The sequence below is a fragment of the Ascaphus truei genome, chromosome 4 (genome assembly GCF_040206685.1).
Source record: "Ascaphus truei isolate aAscTru1 chromosome 4, aAscTru1.hap1, whole genome shotgun sequence".
NCBI classification, from domain to species: Eukaryota; Metazoa; Chordata; class Amphibia; order Anura; family Ascaphidae; genus Ascaphus; species Ascaphus truei.
The window spans coordinates 403,075,986-403,103,676 of record NC_134486.1 but is presented as its reverse complement, the minus strand read 5'-3'; the positions used below and the strand labels follow the sequence as shown (position 1 = coordinate 403,103,676).

At 46.9% G+C, this 27,691-nt stretch overlaps 1 protein-coding gene across 8 annotated transcripts in view; it reads right to left on the bottom strand.

Moving 5' to 3' along the window:
- HMBOX1 (homeobox containing 1) overlaps window positions 1-27,691 on the bottom strand; it is a 164,987-nt gene that overhangs the window by 46,696 nt on the left and 90,600 nt on the right. For all 8 annotated transcript variants that reach the window (XM_075598675.1, XM_075598676.1, XM_075598677.1 and 5 more), the window contains exons 4-5: window positions 8,069-8,154; window positions 1,687-1,797 (exon numbers count right to left, since the gene is read on the bottom strand). In XM_075598675.1, coding sequence (XP_075454790.1) covers window positions 1,687-1,797; window positions 8,069-8,154 — 197 coding nt within the window. The remainder of the gene's footprint in view (window positions 1-1,686; window positions 1,798-8,068; window positions 8,155-27,691) is intronic.

Sequence of the window (27,691 nt, the reverse complement as noted above, 5' to 3'; positions counted from 1 at the left end):
CTCTTGGCTATATCCTTGTGGATAGCACTCTGCCAGCTCAAATATGTCCAAAATTGAGCGCCTTATATTTCCTCCTATACATGGCCCAATATCCCCCTTCTCAACAGAATAAAGAGAACCACCATATATCCTATCTCCAAAGCACACTGCCTAAGTGTGACATTTGACTCCGCCCTCTCGTCTATTCACATTCGTGCTCTGGATTAAGCCTGTTGCTTTATCTACTGTAGCAGTGTCAATATCTGCCATTTCCTTTGCCAACCTACTGCTAAAATGCGAGTGCATGTTTTTATCCTGTTCTGTCTGGATTAGTATAACCTACTACCAACAGTTCTCCCTGCCTCACAACTTTCTCTTTAGTTTTCGATCGAAAATCCAGTAGCTATAAAATTATCTCACTGTCCCCCAGAATAGTGTCTACTCCACTCCTCCTCAAATCCCTCTTCTGGCTTCCCATGAAGATCTGGATCCCCTACTAAGTTCTTCTTACTTTCAAGGCTCTCCACTTGTCTGCTCTTCCCTTCATATCAGCTTTCATTTCTTGCTTTGGCCCTGCTGGTCTCCTGCGCTCTGCTCATAACCGTCTTCTTCTCATCCATTCAACCTCCACTGCTCTCTCTCGCCTTAAACCCTTTCTATCACTGCCCCTTACCTGTGGAACTCCCTCACACGCCTCTGCCAAGCACTCTCTTTCCCCACCTTTAGGTCAAACTTAAAAAAAAACCACCTTCTGGACACCTAGCTACTGCCCCACACCACAGTCACACTTACCAAGCATGGTGGTCAAGTACTTACCAACCATCTACTGCACTTACTCCTTCACCTTCCATCTCTGTAAGTCTCCTAATATACCACTTGCATTGCAAGCTCTCTGGGATGGATCATCTAATTTTATGTTTGTTGCCCTTATTGTATTATAATTCCCTGTCTTGTTTCCTTTGTAAATCGCTGCATACATTGTGGTCACTATAGAAATAACAATATACACATATATAAATCTTTAAGAAAGTCGGTGAGGGATACCAGTTTGTTTTCCAGCAGACTCCTAACCATTGGAATTGTATTTGCAAGGCTGTGTGAGCAAAAAAAGGAGCCGGTGATGCGCAGAATAATCTAGCACAAGGGTGCACACATTTTTTGGGGGGAAACAGGGGGGGGGGGGGGGCTGGTACAGAGGCCCTGTGCTCTTCCCCAAGGCACTTAAATTAAATGCTGGGTGACCATGCAAGGCCTCTGCAACTCACTTAATTCAGCTGGCTTCGGGCGACGCCCCACCATGGCAAATGACGCTGCAGGGTCACGTGACCCCGCGGCGTCATATGACTCCGGCACACAGGTTGGGACGACGTGAGCACTGGGGGAGAGCAGGTAGGGGGGTGCAGCACCAGAAGTTTGCGCACCCCTGATTTAGCATGTAATGCCTCACCTCTGGAGTCACACTTGTTGAGAACTACCAGAAGATTTTAGATTTCATATTTAGATTCAATGGTAGCTGAGGCAACCTAACACCTTGCATCTAAATCTCTAGTTAGCCAATATGGCAATTAGACTAGGTTTCCTCTTGACGAAATGAACGATACATTTTTAATGAGAAGCAGCCGTTCCAATTAGTTATGCTTTACAACCAGACGTGTTAGTGACTTCAATAAACACCACATTAAAGTGCTGTCATTTCTTGCCATTTACCAGGGTTGGTCTTCTCCAGCTGGTACCATCGGTAAAAGGCTCTTTTCTTCTGCTCACTTAAGTCCGATCCTTGCTGCAGCAGCCAATGGGAGATCCTGCTCTGACTGATACCTGCAGAAAAGCAAGAACCTCTCATCACAGGTCAGGCACAATAATGCAGGAAACATCCTCCACAAAACAAAACTAAAATACACCCCTGCATAATGATGATGGGTATCTCTCTCTACCTCTAGCTACCCTACAAGTTCTATTGATAGTAGAGCAGTGCCGTTGAAAAATGTTGGTACTGTATTTTACCTGCTAACACGGAGGCATAAACCATAGTAGCATTGTACAGGAAACTCCTTTCCCGCAGAAGTTTCACTTTTTCGTTGTTGGGGGGGAGGTTTAGGTTACTAATTGGAAACCAAGTCAACAGCTGTAATTACTGGCAAAGCCGATGATTTTCTCTGTGGGTCTCCAAATTTTCAAATGATTAGAAGTGTATTGATTTACTCAGCACTTGTTTACACTGCAGCAAGGTAATTTTCCAGGCTGAGAATCCTTAATATGTATGCAGCTCAAAGTGGAAGTCAGCAAGGTCAATTGGGAGGGACAGTAACATGAAAGTGCTGACAAACGGAACACTTTCTCTAGCATTTGTTTCACTGCTTAATAAAGGGTTGCGAGCGTTGTATATTTAAGCCGAAAAGTTGTTTTTCAATTGGCAAACCAGTAAATACCCTATTTCCTCGATTCTAAGACGCCATCGATTCTAAGACGCACCCTTGATTTAATAAAAAAAAATGTGGAAAAAAAAAACCCAATATATTAAAAGTGCAGATTTTTTTTTTTTTTTTTTAAAGCAAACAGTAGCATACATTTATCTGCACTAGAGAGAGGCAGACACAGAATGGGGAGAGAGAGAGACAGTATCGGATGAGCAGAGAGAGAATGGATGGGGGGAGGAAGGAGAGAATGGATGGGGGGAGGAAGGAGAGAAAGGAGGGAAGGGGGGGAGAGAAAGGAGGGAAGGGGGGGAGAGAAAGGAGGGAAGGGGGGGAGAGAAAGGAGGGGAGAGAAAGGAGGGAAGGGGGGGAGAGAAAGGAGGGAAGGGGGGAGAGAAAGGAGGGAAGGGGGGGAGAGAAAGGAGGGAAGGGGGGGGGAGAGAAAGGAGGGAAGGGGGGAGAGAGAAAGGAGGGAAGGGGGGAGAGAAAGGAGGGAAGGGGGGGAGAGAAAGGAGGGAAGGGGGGGAGAGAAAGGAGGGAAGGGGGGAGAGAAAGGAGGGAGGGGGGGGGAGAAAGGAGGGAAGGGGGGGGAGAAAGGAGGGAATGGAGGGATGGGGGTAGAAGGGGATAGGGTAGAAGGGGATGGGGGAGAAGGGGATGGGGGAGAAGGGAGACAGTGGAGGGGAGGGAGACAGTGGAGGGGAGGAGAGGAGGGAGACAGTGGAGGGGAGGAGGGGAGGGAGACAGTGGAGGGGAGGAGGGGAGGGAGACAGTGGAGGGGAGGGAGACAGTGGAGGGGAGGGAGACAGTGGAGGGGAGGGAGACAGTGGAGGGGAGGAGGGGAGGGAGACAGTGGAGGGGAGGGAGACAGTGGAGGGGAGGGGGGGAGGGAGACAGTGGAGGGGAGGGGGGGAGGGAGACAGTGGAGGGGAGGGGGGGAGGGAGACAGTGGAGGGGAGGGGGACACACACAGAGACACAAACACAGAGTGACAGAGACACACACATACACAAACACACACAGAGTGACAGAGACACACACACACAGAGACACATACACAAACACACACAGAGTGACAGACACACAGAGAGAGACACATACACACACAGTGACAGAGAATCACACAGAGAGACACATACACAAACACACACAGAGTGACAGAGACACACACACACAGAGACACATACACAAACACACACAGAGTGACAGACACACAGAGAGACACATACACACACAGTGACAGAGAATCACACAGAGAGACACATACACACACAGAGTGACAGAGAATCACACAGAGAGAGACACATACACACACAGAGTGACAGAGAATCACACAGACACAGACACATACACACACACACACACACACACACACACACACACACACACAGTGACAGAGAATCACACAGAGAGACACATACACACACAGAGTGACAGAGAATCACACAGAGAGAGACACATACACACACAGAGTAACAGAGAATCACACAGACACATACACACACACACACACACACACACACACACACACACACACACACACACACACACACACAGTGACAGAGAATCACACAGAGAGACACATACACACACAGAGTGACAGAGAATCACACAGAGAGACACATACACACACAGAGTGACAGAGACACACACACACACAGAGTGACAGAGAATCACACAGAGAGACACATACACACACAGAGTGACAGAGAATCACACAGACACAGACACATACACACACACACACACACACACACACACACACACACACACACACACACACACACACACACAGTGACAGAGAATCACACAGAGAGACACATACACACACAGAGTGACAGAGAATCACACAGAGAGAGACACATACACACACAGAGTAACAGAGAATCACACAGACACATACACACACACACACACACACACACACACACACAGTGACAGAGAATCACACAGAGAGACACATACACACACAGAGTGACAGAGAATCACACAGAGAGACACATACACACACAGAGTGACAGAGACACACACACACACACACACACACAAAAACACATACACACACAGAGTGACAGAGAATCACACAGAGAGACACATACACACACAGAGTGACAGAGACACACACACACACACACACACACACACAAACACATACACACACAGAGTGACAGAGAATCACACATAGAGAGAGACATACACACCCAGAGTGACAGAGACACACACACACACACACACAGAGTGACAGAGACAAGGGAGGGGTCGGAGAGCTCGTGGGGCTGGCAGCCGATACTGTGAGTAGCAGAGGGGGGGGGGGGGGGGCGGATGGTTCATGGGGCAGGAAGCTGTGAGTAGCAGAGGGCTCGTGGGGCTGGAAGCTGTGAGTAGCAGAGGGGGGGCGGAGGGTTAATGGGGCAGGAAACTGTGAGTAGCAGAGGGGGGGGGGCGGAGGGTTAATGGGGCAGGAAACTGTGAGTAGTGGGGCAGGAAGCTGTGAGTAGCAGAGGGCTCGTGGGGCTGGAAGCTGTGAGTAGCAGAGGGGGGGCGGAGGGTTAATGGGGCTGGAAGCTTTGAGTAGCAGAGGGCTCATGGGACTGGCAGTCACAGCTGTGAGTAGCAGAGGGCTGGAAGCTGTGAGTAGCGGAGGGCTCGTGGGGCTGGAAGCTGTGAGTAGCGGAGGGCTCATGGGGCTGGAAGCTGTGAGTAACAGTCAGGGGCGGTCAGCTCGTGGTGCCGCTACAGCCGCACTGCTGTGGGTCGCAGAGGGGGGGCCAGCACTTCAAGCAACAAACTGAGACAAGGGGGAGAGCGGGCGGGGGGCCGTGGTTCAAGCAGCCGGCTACCGCGCTTTTTGGTAAAACGCTGAAAGCTGCACGCCCTCTGTCTGCAGCGCCCCCAAGCAGGTTTTTTTTTTTGTTTTTTTTAGTACATCGATTCTAAAACGCACCCCTATTTCAGAGATGTGAAATTGGGAAAAAAAGTGCGTCTTAGAATCGAGGAAATACGGTATGTGAGAATCTGCCAGCAGCAATGCTTTTGTTAGAAGCGTGTGCAAAACTGGAGAAAAGACAATATAAAACCTCTTCACTGCTGTACTACTGGAATCTTTCTAATGGGTCTCCCAGAAAGTTCACAATGTTGTCAACGAGGGTTCCTAGGAATCCGTGGGTTCCCCGGGCATCCCTAAAGGGTTCCCTGTAATTTTCAGGTCATTTGAAAATTGTACCAAATACAGAAATATTTACAATGCATCGGATCTCAGATACGCCATTAGAGAGGGTTGGGGTTCCTTACAATACATCTGATCTCAGGTGTGCTATTAGAGAGGGTTGGGGTTCCTTACAATACATCTGATCTCAGACGCGCTATTAGAGAGGGTTGGGGTTCCTTACAATACATCTGATCTCAGACACGCTATTAGAGAGGGTTGGGGTTCCTTACAATGCATCTGATCTCAGACACGCTATTAGAGAGGGTTGGGGTTCCTTACAATGCACCTGATCTCAGATGCACTATTAGAGAGGGTTGGGGTTCCTTACAATGCATCTGATCTCAGATGCGCCATTAGAGAGGGTTGGGGATCCGCAGAATTTCACTATATAATTATAGGGTTCCTTAACCAAAAAAAAAAAAAAGGTTAAAAACCACTGATCTAGAGACTTATCACAGTAACATAAAAGCAGTTCTCTTGTTGGTAATACTGACACAGATTATTTTTCAATGTGTTACCATCCCACCACAATAGTTCCCAACTATGTTAACTATGTGGGGCACTATAGTTGGCTGATGAGTGGTTATAGTACAAATACATCAATCCCAAACTGAATCCTTATCCGTGGGGTCACTGTGTTTCTGTACATGTCTGCCCTACCCTTCCACTCTGCTTCTTTTATCAAGCTTGATCCTCCTATATGCAGAAGAGGAGATGTAGGAAACAGATGATCGACACTATCAGCTACCAAAGGTCCACAGAGAAAACAACAACACTGGCTGAGGCATTCGATGTCGTACACACTAATGTTCGATCCCCCAGTGAATGCCCATTGCTCGTCCACAAGAGTAGGCTTGTTTGTCCTGCGGGACTCGTCAGCTTGAACCTGGTAAATCCAGAAAGTGGTTTGGTGATCTTGTTGGTGCACTTCTACCTTTATCTTTGGCATACTCTTAGAGAAGAGGGTTTTCACCACTTTCGAACTATGACTTTGCTAATTGTGTATGTTTCAGTATATGGTTCAGAGGTGCAATTTACTACCTAGGTTGTGTTTCCTTTTAATCCCTATCTCTGTGGGGACAACCAATAAACAACATGTTCACATAGCTACATGGTTACCTTCTACAGTGCATGTGCACCTTAGACTTCAACCTCCAAAGACCCAACTGGTGAGGTTTGGGTGTTCGAGGTAAAAAAAAAAACACCAACACACCGTAGCAGTGTAATGAAATAGCAATGATTTGAACCAGTGAGGCTGCATTAAATGAGAGCAGCAATATTCAAAATGAGCGAGGCTCACACCAAATAAGTGAGACTTGACAGGTCTGCTTCTTAAAGACCATGTGCAGTAATTGAGGAGGTGTGGATTTTGGTAATCACGAAGTACCGCCACTTACATTAGCCAGCGGGGATGCCACTTAAATGGTGTTCTGCAGCAGCTTGGTCTCAGCTCACACGCGGGGGGGGATCTGCGGTGTATTTTTGTAAACGTGTTATGTGCCGTTAGCAGCTCAGGCTTTCTTTGTGCGTGTATGCTGGGGTGCGTGTGAAAGATTGTGTTGTGTGACGTAATAACGTGGCGCTCGCTGATCGAACATGCGTTCGTCAATAGGGGGTGCACGTTTAACATCCTTATACCCATGGCACGCTACGATCAGTTCTACAAACTTAGCGACAATAGAAACATTGCCGGCACATATATCCCGCGTCCCCCAGCACAAAATAATAATAACTGCTGCAGCACGCACAAAAATGCTTAATAATCAGCAACAAAAAAATATACCAAGAAATAGTTACATTGTAAATAAGATTGGAAAAATTAAACAAAAAACGTCTCTCCGTTGGGTTAAACCTTGGTTACATTTAATTGGCAGAGATACCCGGATATTTTTATTGGCAGTTATTCATTTTCTGTTATCTTTATTTGATGTTCTGATTTTCTCCTCTTTTTTTTAATGAGAGAGAAGATCAAACATATCTAATTATGTTTGCTATGAATGGCATGGAGGCCGCCATCATAAATGTGACCCGCAGAAAACGTGAGGGTTGCTGCAATGAAACCGCTGAAATGTAGGCAGGTAACGGGAGATTACCAGTTAACCCCCGAGTTGCCTGAGAGGCAGGGTGACAATACTGGCAGCAAAGTGTCTTTATTAAACAATATTCCTACATTCTTGATTGCACAATGAGGCCTCTCAGTTGGTTCCAAGGCGGTTTCTTCCAGACAAATAAATGGCAAATTAATCAAATAAATGAATTTAATAGAAGTGTCATGGTGCTAGGGACGCGTCTTAAATGGAAGGCGACACGAAAACATGAATATGACTGAGCTGCCGGGCCGGCACTGCAATGCAGGGGAGCTGGCAATGGGGAAACATCTGCACCAGCACACAACAGAACCCACTGCTTCAGCGCAAAGGGGGCAGGGGGGCGGGGGGGGGGGGGGGGGGGCGGCGGCGTGTCTTACCTGTTACTTGTGCAACGACCGCTTGGGATATTCTCCGGTTAGCGAGGAAGGCTTTGATTTCCTCTTTAATGACACTGCTGTCCCTCCTGCGGTAACACAGACACAATCAGAATGAGAGGTGAGATGCTGTGTGGTTATCAATAGTGTTACATCTCACACCGGGAGACAGGCAGCTATACCTTCAATGGCTAACGCAGGGGGGGGCCAACTGCAGTCCTCAAGGGCCACCAACCGGCAAGGTTTTCAGGACATCCCAGCTTTAGCACAGGCGGCTCAGAGGATCAGTCAAAGACTGAGCCTCTGATTGGAGCCTCCTGTGCTGAAGCAGGGATATCCTGCAAACCTGACCTGTTGGTAGCTCTTGAGGATGGGAGTTGGTTACCCCATGGCAAACTGATGTCTAATAAGACTGCAAGCTTGCAGGAAGCCCAGGTCCCTCCTGTAGGCATGGTCGGGGGTCTGAAAGCTGGCGTTCTTTTTAAACATCAGTTAGCCATGAAAAGAATCCCTTCTACCTTACTTTGGATCTTCTTATTTTTATTACAAAAGCCTTTTTTTCTGTCTACTCCACTGGCCAACATGTTCCGATTCTCTATATATCAGGGATCAGGGATCCTGTGGAGTTACAATGCATCTGATCAAGGTGTCCCCCTCTAGCCCAGAACCCCCAAACCGCACTCCTGTTTGTCACAAGACTTCGGTAGCCCATTCAAAGCCAGTGAGTTAACTCCTCCACTGCTGGGGGGGTCTCAACTCCATTCCCGTACATTATGGCACTGAACGTGCTAACCCCTTCGCTGCTGGAGGGAACTGAAGGCATTGATTGTCCAGAGAAGAATGGGACGGTAGAATATGTCTGTTGTCAGAGGCACATGTAACACACAGTGCACTGCAGATAGGCACGGAATGGGTTAACCATTTAATGGCCCGAGCCATCGGATTTGCCTCGCCCAGGCTCATCTCTTTTCTACTGGAGGGACCGTCAACACAGGAATTTGAGGGCGTGGGCACCTTCACGACAGGGACAAACATGCAATGCAATTGGAAAGGAGCAGCAGAAGGGGTTAAGCAGAAGAAGGGCAACGGTGTACGGAGCCACGGGCCAGACACGGAAATGTCATAAAGTATCTCGCTGCCTGACATTTCTTTTAATGAGTGTCACATCTGATCAGAAGTGTCATAACCCAAGGATGGATGGCTGCAATTCTAGGCAACGTGAAGAAGGTGTATGAGTGCCATATGGCATGTGCAAAGTTTCATTACTGAGGGGATACATAAATCTCTTACATCAGACATTAAACCGGAGACATAAAATTAGACATGGGGAAAAAAAAAAAAAAAAAGATTTAAAGCTGCAGAGCTGCATAATGCACTGGTAAATAATTCAGAACAAAAACAAGACCATTTACATACCCCTAGTGCTATCTATCCCTTAGCTATTGTGTTCTCCATGTAAAAGATGCTATTTGAAGCTCACTCTATCGTAGACCATACAATGCATTTAGGCCAGGGAGCTGGCAGACAGAAGTGCTTCGCCCGGCTGCAAGCTCATCTCTTTAGCCTGGTCAACAGCCATCCAAGTTTCGACACTAGTGTCATAGGCTCCCCACCAATGTGACATGATCCCATCCTGGGAATGCTGAAGTGGCTGCTAATTCCCCTCAGTGTTCCCCCTCTGCAGAAGGGATCACAGTCACATCAAAGTAATCACAACCCCCCCCCCCCCCCCATCAAATAACAAATCCGGTCAAATTTAATTCTACGGTAATCAACCAAAACAAAATACTTCCGATCTGACAAATGAATGGAAAGTTAACCCGTATCCGGTTGGAAGCCCCATTTCAGGCGTAATTTGTCGCTGAATTCCAAGGGGGCAGAGAAAGCCAAAGTCCACCAGCCGTACCACGGCCGGTGAGACAGTGAGGGGAACATCACCGCCACCCGCTTCCTCCCACACTGACTGCACCCCTTAAATTGCTGGGGTGAATTTCTTGAACCAGGGATCACCGGAAGCAATGGTTTTGCTGCGCGCACTACTGATTTAAATGGTCAGTTCCACTTATCACAATGAAATGCAGGCAACCCTTCAAGTGAAAATGTAACTTTTAACGTTTCTTAGCAAATTAAGCCAGGGCTTCTGGTTACCAGCGAAGGGGATTTATTTAGCCCTGTCCCAGTGAAGAGTGCACTATATTTATATATAAACACGATAAGGGCTGAAGCAGGGAGATCCCATTCCAACCCCCACAATTTAATCCCATACAAGACAATGGTTAATTGAAGTACAGCCCTTCCTTTCATGTGTTACAAGAAAAGCTGAAACAGATGTAGTAAGACACTGTGTCCGGTGCCGCGGCCACGCGCCTTTACGCAACTGCGGTGGTTGTGACAATATAGTATTAACTGAATCTCAGAAGCATGGACACCCCACAGCTCCATCGCGGCAGACTGTGTCCAGGTGCCGTGAACCTTCACTTCCTTGCCCACGGTGCTGAGGACAGTAAGTCTTTCGACAGTACATCTGTAGTTCAATCAGGTGTTTCAATGATTGCACCCTCAATGCAAGAACAGAGCACCCCCAAAGCAAGAACAGAGCACCCCCAAAGCAAGAACAGAGCACCCCCAATGCAAGAACAGAGCACCCCCAATGCAAGAACAGAGCACCCTCAATGCAAGAACAGAGCACCCCCAAAGCAAGAACAGAGCACCCCCAAAGCAAGAACAGAGCACCCCCAAAGCAAGAACAGAGCACACCCAATGTAAGAACAGAGCACCCCCAATGCAAGAACAGAGCACCCCCAATGCAAGAACAGAGCACCCTCAATGCAAGAACAGAGCACCCCAATGCAAGAACAGAGCACCCCAATGCAAGAACAGAGCACCCCCAATGCAAGAACAGAGCACCCCAATGCAAGAACAGAGCACCCCAATGCAAGAACAGAGCACCCCCAATGCAAGAACAGAGCACCCCAAATGCAAGAACAGAGCACCCCAATGCAACAACAGAGCACCCCCAATGCAACAACAGAGCACCCCAAATGCAAGAACAGAGCACCCGCAATACAAGAACAGAGCACCCCAATGCAAAAAAAGAGCACCCCCTCTGTTTGGTATGTGACAGCCGACATCACATTTTGTCAGCTGCTACATATTTGTAGGTTGTGATACCTTTCAGACTCCCACTACTATGCTCTTCTTAGATTACTTTACAGAGCTTTCCAAACCTTGCAGGCTTCCTCTTTACTACAGGAAACCTAGGGGAAGCTCTGTACATTGCGATTTCATCTATTAAGAACTCTAATGATGGTCCCCTAAACGTAACGCAACTTACACTGAACCCAGGACCAACACGGCTAGTAAGACTATGAACTATGTCAGATGTAGTCTTGTGAAGAAGCCCCTGTATTTATATCACACTATATTTATATACACTATAAGGTGGACAGCCTTTGGCGCAGGGTGTGAGCCGTTTGGTCATGTTAAACCTTCTCTATTTCAATGTGAAACTTACCAGCACTTTATCCCCCGTACCCAATGTTCCAACCCTCTGTCCGATGAAATGTCTTTGAATGGACTGTATAACCCCAGTTCTTTTAATGTAACCATGTATTGTTATAACTCTGTGCCCAGGACATACTTGACAACGACAGGTAACTCTCAATGTATTACTTTCTGGTAACACATTTTTATAAATAAAAGAAAAAAATAAATATCACAACAATGATGGTTTATTATGCCTGTTCCATCTTCACCCAGATCATACTATAATGCATCTTTCAGTCCTTTGGATTGACAAAGATATGCGCTCAAGTTTTTAAGGGTACTAATCAGAATTATCCGTGATAGACATAGTTAACATATGGCTTAACCTACATACTGAAAAAACTGGCAACTAAAATGTACAAGAAATTATACAGTTAGGTCCGGAAATAATTGGACACTGATACAAGTTTTGTTATTTTGGCTGTGTACCAAAATAAATTCAAGTTACAGTTAAATAATGAATATGGGCTTAAAGTGTAGTCTATCAACTTTAATTTGAGGGTATTCACATCCAGATTGGAGGAAGGGTTTAGGAATTACGTATCTTTAATACTGTATGTAGCCCCCTCTTTTTCAAGGGACCAAAAGTAATTGGACAATTGACTCAAAAGCTGTTTCATGGACAGGTGTGGGCTATTCCATTGTTATTTCATAATTAATTAAGCAGGTAAAAGGTCTGGAGTTGATTCCAGGTGTGGCTTTCGCATTTGGAAGCTGTTGCTGTGAACCCACAACATGCGGTCAACGGAGCTTTCAAAGCAAGTGAAAAAGGGCACCCTTAGGCTGCAAAAAAAAAAAGAAAATCCATCCGAGAGATAGCAGGAACATTAGGAGTGGCCAAATCAACAGATTGGTACATTCTGAGAAAAAAAGAACGCACTGGTGAGCTCTGCAACACAAAAAAGGACGTCCACGGAAAACAACAGTGGTGTATGATCGTAGGATCCTTTCCATGGTAAAGAAAACCCCCTTTAAAACATCCAGCCAAGTGAAGAACACTCTCCAGGAGGTAGGCATATCATTATCCAAGTCTACCATAAAGAGAAGACTTCACGAGAGCAAATACAGAGGGTTCACCACAAGGTGCAAACCATTCCTAAGCCTCAAGAATAGAAAGGCCAGATTAGACTTAGCCAAACAATATCTAAAAAAGCCTGGAACAGCATTCTTTGGACAGATGAAACTAAGATCAGCCTGTACCAGAATGATGGGAAGAAAAAAAGTATGGAGAAGGCTTGGAACGGGTCATGATCCGAAGCATACCACATCATCTGTAAAACACGGTGGAGGCAGTGTGATGGCATGGGTATGCATGGCTTACATGCACTGGGTTACAAGAGTTTATTGATGTGACAGAAGACAGAAGCAGCCGGATGAATTCTGAAGTGTATAGGGATATATTGTCTGCTCAGATTCAGCCAAATTCAGCGAAGTTGATTGGACAGCGCTTCACTTTACAGATGGACAATGACCCAAAACATACAGCGAAAGCAACCCAGGAGGTTTTTTAAGGCAAAGAAGTGGAATATTCTGCAATGACCGCGTCAATCACCTGATCACAACCCGATCGAGCATGCATTTCACTTGCTGAAGACAAAACTTAAGGCAGAAAGACCCACGAACAAACAACAACTGAAGACAGCTGCAGTAAAGTGTCACGGTAGTGCTGCCCGCAGACCAGAACCGTCCCAAGACTGAGGTGGAAAGTATAATACCACGCACCCGCAGCAGAGGGGCGTGCCCGGAGTGTGGTAGTAGTTGCCAGGCCATGAGTCTTTAGTAAGGGAACCAAAGGTACTTGCCGTGTCCGGAGGTAGAAGGATCGTGGTGATTGCCGTAGCCAGGGGTCGAGGGCACCAGAGGTCCGGGAGGTAGAGGAGCGAGCCGAGATCGGGGGCGGAGAGAGACTGCGTAGTGAGGAGTAAGCCGGGGTCCAGAGCCAGAGGGAGAGTCAAAAGCCAAGCCGGGTCAAACCTGAAGAATATGAAGAACAAGAGCACACACGAATACTAGCCCAACTAGCAGAAGCTATGCAGAGCAATGACTCCCAGGGAGAACAGGGGTAATATACGTGGAGGGACCAATCAGGGAAGGAGGCAGAGCGGGGGTGTGCCGTGGAGCGCCTTGTGACTGGTGCAGGCTGTGATCCTTGCCTGTGATCAGCTGTGGAGTGTGAGAGCAGGAGCGGGGCTGCAGCTGTACATGGGGGGCGTTGGCTAGAAGGCAGTAGGAGTGAATAAATTACTGCCAGAGGCGTGCGCTGTGTAAGATCCTCCTGCGCGCACCCCGACAAGATGGCGGACGCAAGAACCGGCGTCGGGCGAGATCGCAGAGTCCCACGCCGAGGACACGTCAGCAGGGAGCAAGGGGCGGCAGCAACGACCTCCGAGGCAGGTAAGTAGGTGTTGCGTGAGCCCTGCTTCCTGACATAAAGGCCTGGCAAAGCATCACAAAGGAGGAAACCCAGCGTTTGGTGATGTCCATGCGTTCCAGACTTCAAGCAGTCATTGCCTGCAAAGGATTCTCGACAAAGTATTAAAAATGAACATTTTATTTATGATTGTGTTAATTTGTCCAATTACATTTGAGCCCCTGAAATAAGGGGACTGTGTATGAAAATGGATGCAACTCCTAAACGTTTCATACGATATTTTTGTTTAACCCCTTGAATTGAAGCTGAAAGTCTGCACTTCTATTGCATCTCGGTTGTTTCATTTCAAATCCATTGTGGTGGCGTACAGAGCCAAAATTATGAAAATAGTGTCAGTGTCCAATTATTTCCGGACCCAACTGTATATAGTATACAGTAATAACCTCTGCCTAGATCCGCCGACCAGATCTATTGTTTAATAGAAATTTATGGCAATGATCAATTTTGTATATACAGGAGGGCCCCGGGTATACGCGGGTTCCGTTCCAGAGGCCCGCCATATAGTGAAAGATTCTCAGTGCTGCGCATGCGCAAACCGGCATTTTCGCCGTTCTGCGCATGTGCGATCCAGACGCTGTGCGCGCAACCTGCAGTCTGCGCATGCGCGCCGGGCGCACCCACCCGTTCTGCGCATGCGCGATTTCAGATTCAACATGGCGGCCCCCTTCTCGGTGCCGCCGTATCAGCGGATCGCCGGAAAGCGGAGCGCCAAGAAGCGGGGCCCTGCTGTAGTAATGGTCCACTACTTGACTACCAAAACTAGATACAGCTCAACCCCGTTATAACGCGAATCCGCTTATAACGCGATGCAAGCGCGGCTCCCAGTTTTTGTATTTATGAATACTTTACAACACGATTATTGGTTTCTTAAATACTTTATTGTACAATGCATACAATTGTACGTTATTTCTAACGCGATCCGCTTATAATGTGATGTGATTCTTTGGACCCCACGCACAGCGTTATAAGGGGGTTGAGCTGTACTTTGTACAATTCTGAATGCCTTTTCTACGACGAACACCCAGAACTGTGGTATTTCTGTAGTGTTAGTTTGTCTTCTCATTGATACTTACACCTAACAGAACACCCTCTGCACATATTTGTTATTTATATGATTGTCACGTGTATTAGTTACTGCCGTGAAGCGCAATGTACATTAATGGCGCTATATAAATAAAGCAACAGGAAAGATGATCCAGGGCTCCACACGTTTTTAGCAAAAGAATTTATTCATAATACACAACGTTTCGGCCTCACTTAGGCCATTGTCAAGTGACTGGTAATGAAACATTACCTAAGTGAGGCCGAAACGTTGTGTATTATGAATAAATTATTTTGCTAAAAACCCGTGGAGCCCTGGATCATCTTTCCTGTTGCTGTATACTTGGATTGCTGCAGATAGGCCATCCTTGAACCAGGAGCTCCGGCATTGTGCGCAAGTATCGCATTTCTTGCATTTATTTGCACTGTTTTGGTGTGCTACATACCTTTGCTATATAAATAAAGACATACATACATACTTCCAACCATACAATTACAGAATCTAAGCACCTTTCTCATTGTGACACAATACAGAATTTAGCCAGGTTTAGTCAGTAAGGCCACGTCAGGCACCTTAATAATGCACACTGTAATCTGGCTCCCTTTTCCCACTCCGTTCTGTAGGGCAGGGCTGCTCAACTCCAGCTCCCCTTCTCCCCCCACCCCAGGTCAGGCTTCCAGGATATCCCTGCTTCAGCACAGGTGGCTCAGTCAAAACTGAGCCTCTGAGCCACCTGTGCAGAAGCAAGGACAGATTGAGCTACTTGGGCTGAAGCAGGGATATCCTGAAAATCTGACCTGTTGTGTGAGGGGCAGGGGGGGATATCTACATTTGAAGAAAGGTATATTTCTGTTGCTATCATCTTGTGATTTAAATCGAAATGTTTTATGGCTATTTGATAAAGCCTATCGCCATGGTAATATGCGTGTCCTAATAATAGCATACAGTAGGCTATACATATATATATATATATATATATTAACTAGTATTTAATATTTAGCTTACTGTATTGCTCAAGAACAATTCTACCTCCCATAATTGATATGTTATATTTATCAATTATACAGCATGTGATATTAATTGTATCAAATCCATGCATTATTACCATTTATACCATTACCATTAATGATAATTGCAGGATGGTAGTGTCCAACCCATACATTCAGTTTTTATCTACTTCTTATACTAGTAACGGAATAATGACAAAAAAGTCCTTCAAAAAGCTATTTGTTAAAACACATGGCAGATTTAGCATTATCAACCACATCCCTGAAATATTAGGCTATAAATCACAGGTATCATTACACAGCACCAGACTTGCACAAAAAACCAATATATAAACTGTCTGGTTTGCTAACTGAAAAATTAGATTTATTGAGACTTGATTATTGATTGCTTAAAGTACTTCAGCATTCCTTGCACACGGAGCGCAGGAAAAGCCCCACCAGAGAAGAATGTGCTCTCCTCCTTGTTATTGTGCCTGAGCAGACATTGCCCATACACACGCTCCTAATCCAGACTGGGTTCTTCTTATGCTGTTATTTAGTCTGGATCCTGACAGTTTGTATTTTTCATGCCGTGTCCCTTTGCACTTTAGCACTTTCTTGCAATCAGATTTTGTACCCGGGTACCATGTCACTCATCTCCTGAGGGGGTCCTCGTGACTATCCCTCCCGATATATGGTCTCCTGTGATAGAACTGTCACTCGTCTCCTGAGGGGGTCCTCGTGACTATCCCTCCCGATATATGGTCTCCTGTGATAGAACTGTCACTCGTCTCCTGAGGGGGTCCTCGTGACTATCCCTCCCGATATATGGTCTCCTGTGATAGAATTGGGTATTTAACTGGGATTCTGTGATATGGGGCATTTTTCTCCTTTTGATGTTGTTTGTTTTAACGGTTATTGAACTTTTTGATGTGCCCTTGTATGAATAAATACGATTTCCATTCTTTGCGCCCCCCCCCCCCCATTTCTGGGAGAGTGCTAGACGTACGTGATTAGGTTTTTTTGTGGTTCTTATTTCATCGAGTCTCTCTGGGGGAGCACTGCATAGTGATATTCTGGTGCGGGTTGTGGTACAGACCTTTTATTTTCGTTCTTATTTTGGTGCCTGTTTAAAAGGAGCAATCCTGACTAAACAGAATTTTGTTCAATCTGATCTGCACAGGGGGAGCGTCAAAACCGGGGTGGATCAGCCAATAGAAAACGATGATATAGCGTCTCTCTACTGGTGATCCTGGCAGCCATGTTTGTAGTTCAGTGCCATATTGGTCATTTTTTGTGTGTATCAAAAACAGCAAAAAATAAATAATTTAAAAATATATCAATTTAAAAAAAAACAAAAAAATATATATTTGGAAGTGGGGACCCTCTATATGGGGGACCCCCTGTATGGGGGACCACAGATGAGCTCTGGGGCACCCAGTGGTCCAGGTAAGATAGCAAGGTTACAGCTTTGTCATGGGCTCCAATGTGTTATTTAATAACAAACCATTAAACATATTATTATCTAAAGCAGGATTCCTTGCGCCACTTCTGTGTTGTTGTAGGTTTTAATACATGCAGCATTTGATTACCTTTAATGAAAAGCAATTACCTAAGCGGCCGATCGATCCGTTCTCCTGTGATCAATCAGCGAATATCCTGCTCTCCTGGTTCATGTAATGGCTGACACTGAATCAATCCTTCAGTCAGTGTAACTCAGCAGCTACAACGTAACCTTATATTACTGAGGTAACATTGTCTCTTGCTGGGGACACTGCAACAATTTCCTGTTAGTCATAATTTGTTGCCAACACTCTTGCGCGGGTGGGGAGGTGCGCTAAAACCTGCCATAGCAAATAAAGGATGCTCTTAGTATAAGATAGTAGAGGGGTGCACAAACTTCATTCTCGGTGCCCCCCCACCCTGCCTGCTCTCCTACTCGGTCGCGCCCCCCCTTAACTCCAATGAAGCATCAAATGACGCTGCGGGGTCATATGACATCACGTGACCCGCGGCATCATTTGACGTCACGTCTCCATGGTAAAGGGCGGCATTTGAGGCCGCGTTACCATGGAGATGTGTGAAGGTACGTAAATTTACAGAGGCATTGCGCTCTCAGCGCGGGGACTCTGTAACCGCCGCGCCCCCCCCCCAATAAAGTCTCGCGCCCCCCAGTTTGCACACCGCTGAGATAGTATAAGAAGTATATTAAAACGTATTCAAATTTGCACTTTTAAAATGCCGTATTATCTAATACTACAGGACTGATTTATATATAAAACAAATGAATGAACCATTATTCTTTATTCTCATATGACAAGCATCTACTCAGCACTATACAAAACCACAAAATGATAAATACAACAGATATAAAGGGAAAGAATATAAGAGGGAGCCGTGCCTGGTGTAAGGAGTGTAATGGGAAGCATACAGCTACAATAGGATTTCCTGTAGAAGATTAAATGCTACATATATAGCAGAGTGAGAGAGGGTTAGACAAGGGGTGGCCAACTCAAGTTCTCAAGGGCCACCAGCAGGCCAGGTTTTCAGGATATCCCTGCTACAGCACAGGTGGCTCAATAAGTGGCTTAGTCAATGACTGAGCCACCTGTGCTGAAGCAGGGATGTCCTGAAAACCTGGCCTGCTGGTGGCCACCCCTGTACTATAGCCGTGTCACTGCTTAACAGGACCATTTAGTAACTGTTCAACATAACACCGTGTTATAAACCAGGGGAGCGCAAACTTTTGCTGCTGCGCCCCCCCTGTCTTCCTTGCCCCGGCTCTCGCGTCCCCCCTACCTTGTATCCGCGTCAAATGACGCTGCGGGTCATGTGATGTCATGTCACGTGACCCACGGCGTCAAATGGCGACGCGTCACACAACCGACTGGGTCCCGGTAAGTGGAGTGTTGCAGGGGCCTCGCGTGATCCTCCGGCATTTCATTTAAATGCCTTGGGGAAGAGTGCGAGGCCTCTGCAACCGCCCGAGTCCCACCAAGAAAAATCCCCCGCCCCCCTGTTATAAACAATAGCAATAACAATGGGCTTTCACAGTGTGTTTGCAGCTTAATCTGTGCTGGGCGATTTCCAGAAAATGCCCCTCCCCCCAGCACAGGTGGCTCAGTCTCTGCTCTTAAGCACAGGTGGCTCAATCGCTTGAGCACCTCTGATATATTACCCCTCAACTTATGCGCTTAGGCCATTTCTCGAATATTCCTTTTCGTCCATGAGGATCCAGTGTGAGGTCCCAGACTTCAAACAGCACCAGTGTGAGGTTCCAGACTTCCAGCAGCACCAGTGTGAGGTTCCAGACTTCCAGCAGCACCAGTGTGAGTCCCAGACTTCCAGCAGCACCAGTGTGAGGTCCCAGACATCAAACAGCACCAGTGTGAGGTCCCAGACTTCCAGCAGCACCAGTGTGAAGTCCCAGACTTCCAGCAGCACCAGTGTGAGGTCCCAGACTTCCAACAGCACCAGTGTGAGGTTCCAGACTTCCAGCAGCACCTGTGTGAGGTTCCAGACTCCCAGCAGCACCAGTGTGAGGTTCCAGACTTCCAGCAGCACCAGTGTGAGGTTCCAGACTTCCAGCAACAGTGTGAGGTTCCAGACCTCCAGCAGCACCAGTGTGAGGTCCCAGACTTCCAGCAGCACCAGTGTGAGGTCCCAGACCTCCAGCAGCATCAGTGTGAGGTTCCAGACTTCCAGCAGCACCAGTGTGAGGTTCCAGACTTCCAGCAACAGTGTGAGGTTCCAGACCTCCAGCAGCACCAGTGTGAGGTCCCAGACTTCCAGCAGCACCAGTGTGAGGTCCCAGACCTCCAGCAGCACCAGTGTGAGGTTCCAGACTTCCAGCAGCACCAGTGTGAGGTTCCAGACTTCCAGCAGCACCAGTGTGAGGTCCCAGACTTCAAACAGCACCAGTGTGAGGTCCCAGACTTCCAGCAGCACCTGTGTGAGGTCCCAGACATCCAGCAGCACCTGTGTGAGGTCCCAGACTTCCAGCAGCACCAGTGGGAGGTTCCAGACTTCCAGCAGCACCAGTGGGAGGTTCCAGACTTCCAGCAGCACCAGTGTGAGGTTCCAGACTTCCAGCAGCACCAGTGTAAGTCCCAGACCTCCAGCAGCACCAGTGTGAGGTTCCAGACTTCCAGCAGCACCAGTGTGAGGTCCCAGACTTCCAGCAGCACCAGTGTGAGTCCCAGACCTCCAGCAGCACCAGTGTGAGGTTCCAGACTTCCAGCAGCACCAGTGTGAGTCCCAGACCTCCAGCAGCACCAGTGTGAGGTCCCAGACTTCCAGCAGCACCAGTGTGAGTCCCAGACCTCCAGCAGCACCAGTGTGAGGTCCCAGACTTCCAGCAGCACCAGTGTGAGGTTCCAAACTTCCAGCAGCACCAGTGTGAGATCCCAGACCTCCAGCAGCACCAGTGTGAGGTCCCAGACGACTTCCAGCAGCACCAGTGTGAGGTCCCAGACGACTTCCAGCAGCACCAGTGTGAGGTCCCAGACTTCCAGCAGCACCAGTGTGAGGTCCCAGACTTCCAGCAGCACCAGTGTGAGGTCCCAGACTTCCAGCAGCACCAGTGTGAGGTCCCAGACTTCCAGCAGCACCAGTGTGAGGTCCCAGACTTCCAGCAGCACCAGTGTGAGGTCCCAGACTTCCAGCAGCACCAGTGTGAGGTCCCAGACTTCCAGCAGCACCAGTGTGAGGTCCCAGACTTCCAGCAGCACCAGTGTGAGGTCCCAGACTTCCAGCAGCACCAGTGAAAAGAGAGACTTTCATTTATATTCTTAGTTTACTATCTACGTTTTGCACCGGCACTATATTTTATTGTGATTTTTGATTGTGCGCTTCTTCGTATATATTGTGACAGAAACAATGGAGTTGTAATCCATGCTATATATAGGGCTTCCAGGATACTGGACAGCTTCTATCCTGGTTAGCCTGGAAAGTGCAGCCACAGAATGGATGTGGTCCATCCCACAGATTCATAGGCGCTGGAGCTGAGGGATGAGGGATCCAGACCAGAGATTGTCTGCTGCCTGGTTTCTCTCACCTGCCCCGCTAAGTGGGAAGCAGGTACTTAAAGCTGGTTTCCTGCTTCCTCTCTCTCTCTCTCTCTCTCTCTCTCTCCAAGAGCCTGGATCGCTATCAGCAAACAGAAAGGGGAGAACCTTTTCCCCCACTGAAGTGGTAAATTGTCCTTATCATATGTTTATCTTTGAGTCTGTTACTTTATTTTGTTGGAGGCGGGCAAACTGCCCAACCATAGTCAGGGAAAACTTGTTTAGTTATCGCTCAGTTGAGCAGGGGTTTTGTTTTGTATTTTGTATTATTGTGTTGCAGTCCCAGTGCCTGAGACTGAATAAAGAAGCCTGGTAAAAGAACATTGTGATACGTGTCATCTATCTACACCCTAAAAGACGGTGTTCAAGCGGCTCCGGACAGATTGTGGAGCCCCGTTTTTACATATATATACATATACACACACATATATCTCAAAGAAGGAGAGCACGGGCTCCATAGCGTGACTCCGTAAGGTACCAAACTAATCCAACTACTCACAAGTATAGCTGGTACATAAGCATAGAACAGAATAGGATCATTCCTTTGGTATCAGATGATCCCAGTGTCAGGAACACCGCTTCCTAGCTGGGCTGATGAAGCATATCCGCTTCCGGTGGTGGGCCCACAAAGCTCTTCCTCCGGAGCGGAGTGCACGGCTCAAAGTTCAGAGGCTCCCTGGTACCAGTTATCACTGCTGTATCTATCTATACACACAGTGTATAGTGGCACTCCTCTAGAAATGGCATCCTGCTGGGCTCCAACTGCACACTACTGTAATACAGGATGTGTGTACACACACAGACACACAAACATTTAGCTCATTAGATGGGTGCAAATAAATGTCCCACCTTTCAATATATATCAAATAGTCCACGGTCCGGTTCTTTTCTCAATTTATTCAGACAATATAAAACATCTTTTGCAGCATCATGTCAGTCCGGTACATCAGGTTTCCAGGCATGGAGAATGTAGTTATAGAGCGGAGAATCCTCAGCTTGTGATGTTATTGATTCTGAATTCTATAAATCCAAACACAATCTTTATACCTTTCTCTTAAGCAGTCTTAACATAGCAATCACCTGTGTTTCTCACGGTCAGCCCAATGTCCTTAGCCAATCATCAACGTTAGAACAATGTTTCTTCATTTAGCAATATTTACTTTGATTTAGAAAACCCTCTTTGTTCTGTCACTAAGTAACGATAGGATTAACCGTATTCCTAATCTTTTAAGACCGATCTCTATTGTATTATCTTACTAACTATTTAACTAACCTTTGATTCCAAACTCATGATCCTATAATATTCAACTCAGCAGACATTAAACATACCAAGTTTTATACAAAATGGAAATGAATAAAACAAGATGGATTCTTACGTCACATAAAACATTTCTACACTTACCGGTCTTCAGGCGAATTTATCTTCGTATCTGTGCAGATGATAATTTTCCTATATACTTTCTAACTTGAATACTAAATTACTTATTTTAACTAGTTACATGCTGAATATATATGTATATAGACAATATAGCATCGTTGTTATTTAGGCTTGAAATCGTCCTACGCACACGACTAAAGCCGAGTCCCCGCTGGCGCTGAGCGCGCTCATGCTTGGAGAGCGCTCCAAGCATGAGCGCCGGGTGTCCTCTGATTTACGCAAGCGCACACGGGGGGGTGGGAGGGGGGGAGAGAGGGAGGGGGGAGCTAGGGGGGCGACATTGCAGACCAGCTGAGCGCGCGGGGAAATCAGATTTTTTTGTTTTGGTAAGCGCCGAGCGCGGGTGGGCAGGTGTGCCCGCCGTGTGAGCGGGAACTTAAATATTTATATATATGTAAGTTAGCGCCGCCCGCTCAGCACTAGCGGGGACACAGCCTAACAAAGATGGAAGGCCTCTACCGGTAGGTGGATTTTTACTTGAAGATCTGAACATTGCGAGTCTGTAGAATAGATACTGGAGCGCCAGAGATAGAGTAATCGGTGCAGGGCTGCTGGGGGGGATCGGTGCGGGCCTGCTGGGGGCATCGTGGGGCTGATGGGGGGGGAATCGGTGCGGGGCTGCTGGGGGGGGGGATCGGTGTGGCCCTGCTGGGGGGGGATCGGTGCAGGGCTGCTGAGGGGGGGGATCGGTGTGGCCCTGCTGGGGGGGGATCGGTGTGGGGCTGCTGGGGGATCACTGGGGCAAGTACGGTGGCTCCTGGGGGATCGTGTAGGGCTGCCGGCGCCTCACTTCACCTCCTCCCCCCTCCTCCCGATCGGGCGCACGACGGCCATTTTGTAAAAATGATCTGACCCTGGTTATAGCGTGGTCGGATCGGGTGGCCCCTGATGACCGCGCTAGAACGGGGTTGAGCTGTATATATATTCAGCATGTAACTAGTTAAAATAAGGAATATTGTATTACATTAGAAATTATATTGAGTTAGTTAGAAATAGTTACTTAGTAAAACAATACAAATTAGGAAGAGTTAATCCTATAGTTACATAGTGACGGAACAATGGCGTTCTTAATTCAGAGCAAAGAGATAAGGATGTGAAGGAATATTGGTTTAAACATTAATGATTGACTGAGAAGATTGGGCTGACAGTGAGAAAAACAAGCGATTCCCAGGTTAAGACTGGTTAAGATAAATGTATAAAAGATTTGGATGTATAGAATTCAGAATCATTATCACCAAGATACCGCTGAATCATTTAACATAAGCCAAGCCGAGGATTCTCCGCTCTATAACTACGTTCTGTACGCCTGGAAACCTGATGTACCGGACTGAAATGCTGCTGTGAAAGATGTGTTCTGTTGTCTGAATAAATTGGGAAAAGAACCGGACCGTGGACTATTTGATAGAACTGAAAGGTGGGACATTTATTTGCACCCAGCTAATCTTTAGGCCCTTGGGGACTGGAGCTGCCCACCCCTGAATTAAGTAGAAATATCCGTGAGTCCAGTTGCGATCGTGCAGAGTAAAGGAGGACTTCAGCATTAGGTGACACCTTTTTTATTTGGACTAACAATTAATATACATTTGCTCTGATCTGACATCTTTTCAAACCACACGTTTCTTTCTACCAGCCTCCTTATTCCTCTAACTCCATTCTCCACCTCTCCTCCCTTCACTTCTCATTCGACATGAACTCCTTTCCTATCTGCGCTACATCTTAAAACACACCTCTTTAAGAAGCATATTGTCAGCTCCATGGCTAATACTATACACCTCATACATCGACCATGGCCCCTTGCAGATGCACTTAGCAGAACGCCCTCCTACTGTCTCTGTGCGTTCCTCCTACTTACCAATTAGATTGTTAGCTCTTCGGGGCAGGGACTCCTTTTCCTATTGTTACTTTTATGTCTGAAAGTACTTCTTCCCATTATGCTGCTGTGAAGCGCAATGTACATAGATGGCACTATATAAATAAAGCTATATATACTGTACATACCTACATATTGTACATACATACTGTACATACACACAGAACACATCCTCCTAAAAATAAAAGGAACAGACACTGCAGAGGTCTTCATACAAAAAAAAAAAAGAGGTTTTAATCCACATTGATCTATGTGGATTAAAACCTCTTATTTTTGTATTTGTTTGAAGACCTCTGGAGTGTATGTTCCTTTTATTTTTAGGAGGATGTGTTCTATATTATATGTCTCCCCAGCGGGGGACGATCGCTGTGCTCCTGAGGCAGCTGCATAAATCAAGTGAGTGCACCTATTTATTTCTCCCACCCATCCACCCATCCTATAAGAGAAGCTTTCGAAAGTTCTCTCTCTTCCTCAGGTCAAGCAATGCTGATGAAACCACATTGCTAAGTTAGGCAAAGAAAGCTCTCCATTAAACAATGAAATACAGCTGCCAGTAAAAGGCCAAAACAGAATTGTAATTTGTTTTCCAATTAAAGAAAGAAAAAAAGAAATGAGACATTTCAAAACCAATTACAGTGGTTAAAGTGAGAAACGGACCGTCTTTGTTTAACAAACGTCTATTCTCCTAGCGCCAGCCCGTGAACACGTCCAGATTCCTACCAACTAATGTGTTCTTTACACACAGAAAGGAGCAGTCGTCGCCCCTCCCTCCCCCTTTTTTTCTATGGGTTTGCAAACAGGGGGTCACCGGAGCTGAACCATGTTAATTTCAGCAATGGGGAAGACTCCCCTGACTCCCCAGATACATACCGGGCGAGGTGCCACCAGTACCTGCGCTAATTGAATCCACTAGCACAGGGGTCTAGCCCACAAGGACCACACGACAGGTTTTTCAGGATATCCCTGCTTCAGCACAGGTGGCTCAATCTTTGAGCCACCTGTGCTGAAGCAGGGATATCCTGAAAACTTGACTTGTTGGTGGCCCTTGAGGGCTGGAGTTGGCCACCCCAGGCCAATAGGAAGTCGTGGCAGATGACGGTGTGCGGCTTGGTCTGAGTCTTGGGGCCCCTGGAAGGTCCGCTACAGGCACTAGCTTTGCAGGTATTTATCTGAGGAGTCAAGGGGTGCCCCGGTGCTAAAAACTTATGTGGTTCAGCTTCATACACCCCCCCACTCCCAATCCAGTTAAAAAAAAAGGAGGGGGAGGAGAAGATAGATATATATATATTTTTTAATTGAACAGTGGGAGCTGCTCCTTTAAAACACCAACCACTTTATATACTGCAAATTCAGAATAATTCCCATCTCACACACTTTGTATGTATGTAAATCTTAATTTATGTAGCGCCATCCAGGTACATAGCGCTTTACAATACACGTGACATAATATTATAACACAATGGGAAGAAGTGCTTCAGACAGAACATTAGGAAAAGGAGTGCCTGCCCCGAAGAGCTTACAATCCAAGTGGTAAGTGGGGAGAACTTAGAGACCGTATCTGTATCACTCGCTTTTTAATCAATGTTACTTATCACTATGTACCAAATATTTTATACCCGTATGAAATGCACTGTATTCTACTGTAAAAAACGAGACCACCGTGTACGATTATGATGAATACATTCCAAGCGACCACGGGGCTGTTTTCATATTACAGATACGTCATTTGAATGAGTGTTTTCAGGGTTATGGTGGGCCACAGTTTGCAGACGTAATGTTAACATAGCTGACCAGTGAATTGTGCGCTACACTTTCACATTCAGTTATTGCGGCGTGATGTCCCATTACTGGTTTAATTAGACCAGGGGTAGCCTCAACGGTCTTCGACTGAGCCACCGATTGAGCCACCTGTGCTGAAGCAGAGATATCCTGAAAAGCTGACCTGTCGGTAGCCCTTGAGGACTGGAGTTGTCCACCCTGCATTAGACCTTCGTAGCCTAACCAAGATAGAAAGGCGCAGCAATAATTGGCTTCATATACAGCAGTTTTGAGAAAATTCATAAAATGGGAGAATTTTAAGAGTCAATGAAAATATTTGATGTGGCCTCATCTAGTTCTACGCCAGAGCTAAAGACGTATTAGTAGAAATAAAATCTTTATCGTTACTGTTTGCACACGGCCCAGCATACAACAGTCTACTTAAACTAGCAGCTAGAATACATACTTCAACAACATTCAATTACCGCAGCGAAAGTGGGAAGTAAATTGTAGGATTATTGCTTCCTAGAGCTGTGATAAAACAAGAAACCTTTTTACTGGGGACATCCGCCCTGCCCCCAGAAGGAAAAGAATTGGAGCGCTATGCCAGTGGTTTTCAACCTTTTTTGGGTTAAGGAACTCTAGAATATTGTGAAATTCTGGGGAAATACAACTTTCTGCTCCCCCCCCCCCCGCACTCTCTCCCCTCTCTCTCTTCCCCCTTACACTCTCCCCACATCTCCTCACGTACTCTTTTCCTTCCCCCCTTTCTCTCCTCTCTTCCTCCCCTTACACTATCCCCTCTCTTCCACCCCACCCCCCCCCTCTCCCATAACACACACACACACTCTTAACTTGGGGCCAGGAGGCCTGCACCGCCGCGCCGGTTCGCAGTTCCCTCCTCCGGTCGGCCGGAAGTTACACCGACTTCTGGCGCTGACCGGAGGAGGGAGAGGAAGGATTGCAGTGACCGCAGAGTTGCTGCTGCTGTGTGAGGTGCCGCCGTAGTTGGGACAGCTGTCCCAGCTTCCCCTACGCCCCCCCCCCCTGGCTGCGGGACCCCTGGATTCAACCACCAGTTGGAAATCACTGCTCTATGCTGCGCCAAAAATCTGCACATGCAAAACGTCACTGTACTCCAGGCCTGCACAACTCCAGTCCTCGAGGGCCGCAAACAGGCCAGGTTTTCAGGATATCCCTACTTAAGCACAGCTGGCTTAATTAGTGACTCAGTATGACTGAGCCACTAATTGAGCCAGCCGTGCTTAAGTAGGGATATCCTGAAAACCTGGCCTGTTTGCGGCCCTCAAGGAATGGAGTTGTGCAGGCCTGCTGTACTCCATAAACTGAACAGGACCATCCTGTAAATGTCAGAGCATACAGTGGGACCAGAACCCGACTCATACAAGGATGGGAGTAAAAATGAAGGTTAAATCAACCGTGTGTCCCGTGTTTGCTTTCTGGAAGGCGTTGTTATGAAGATATTGGT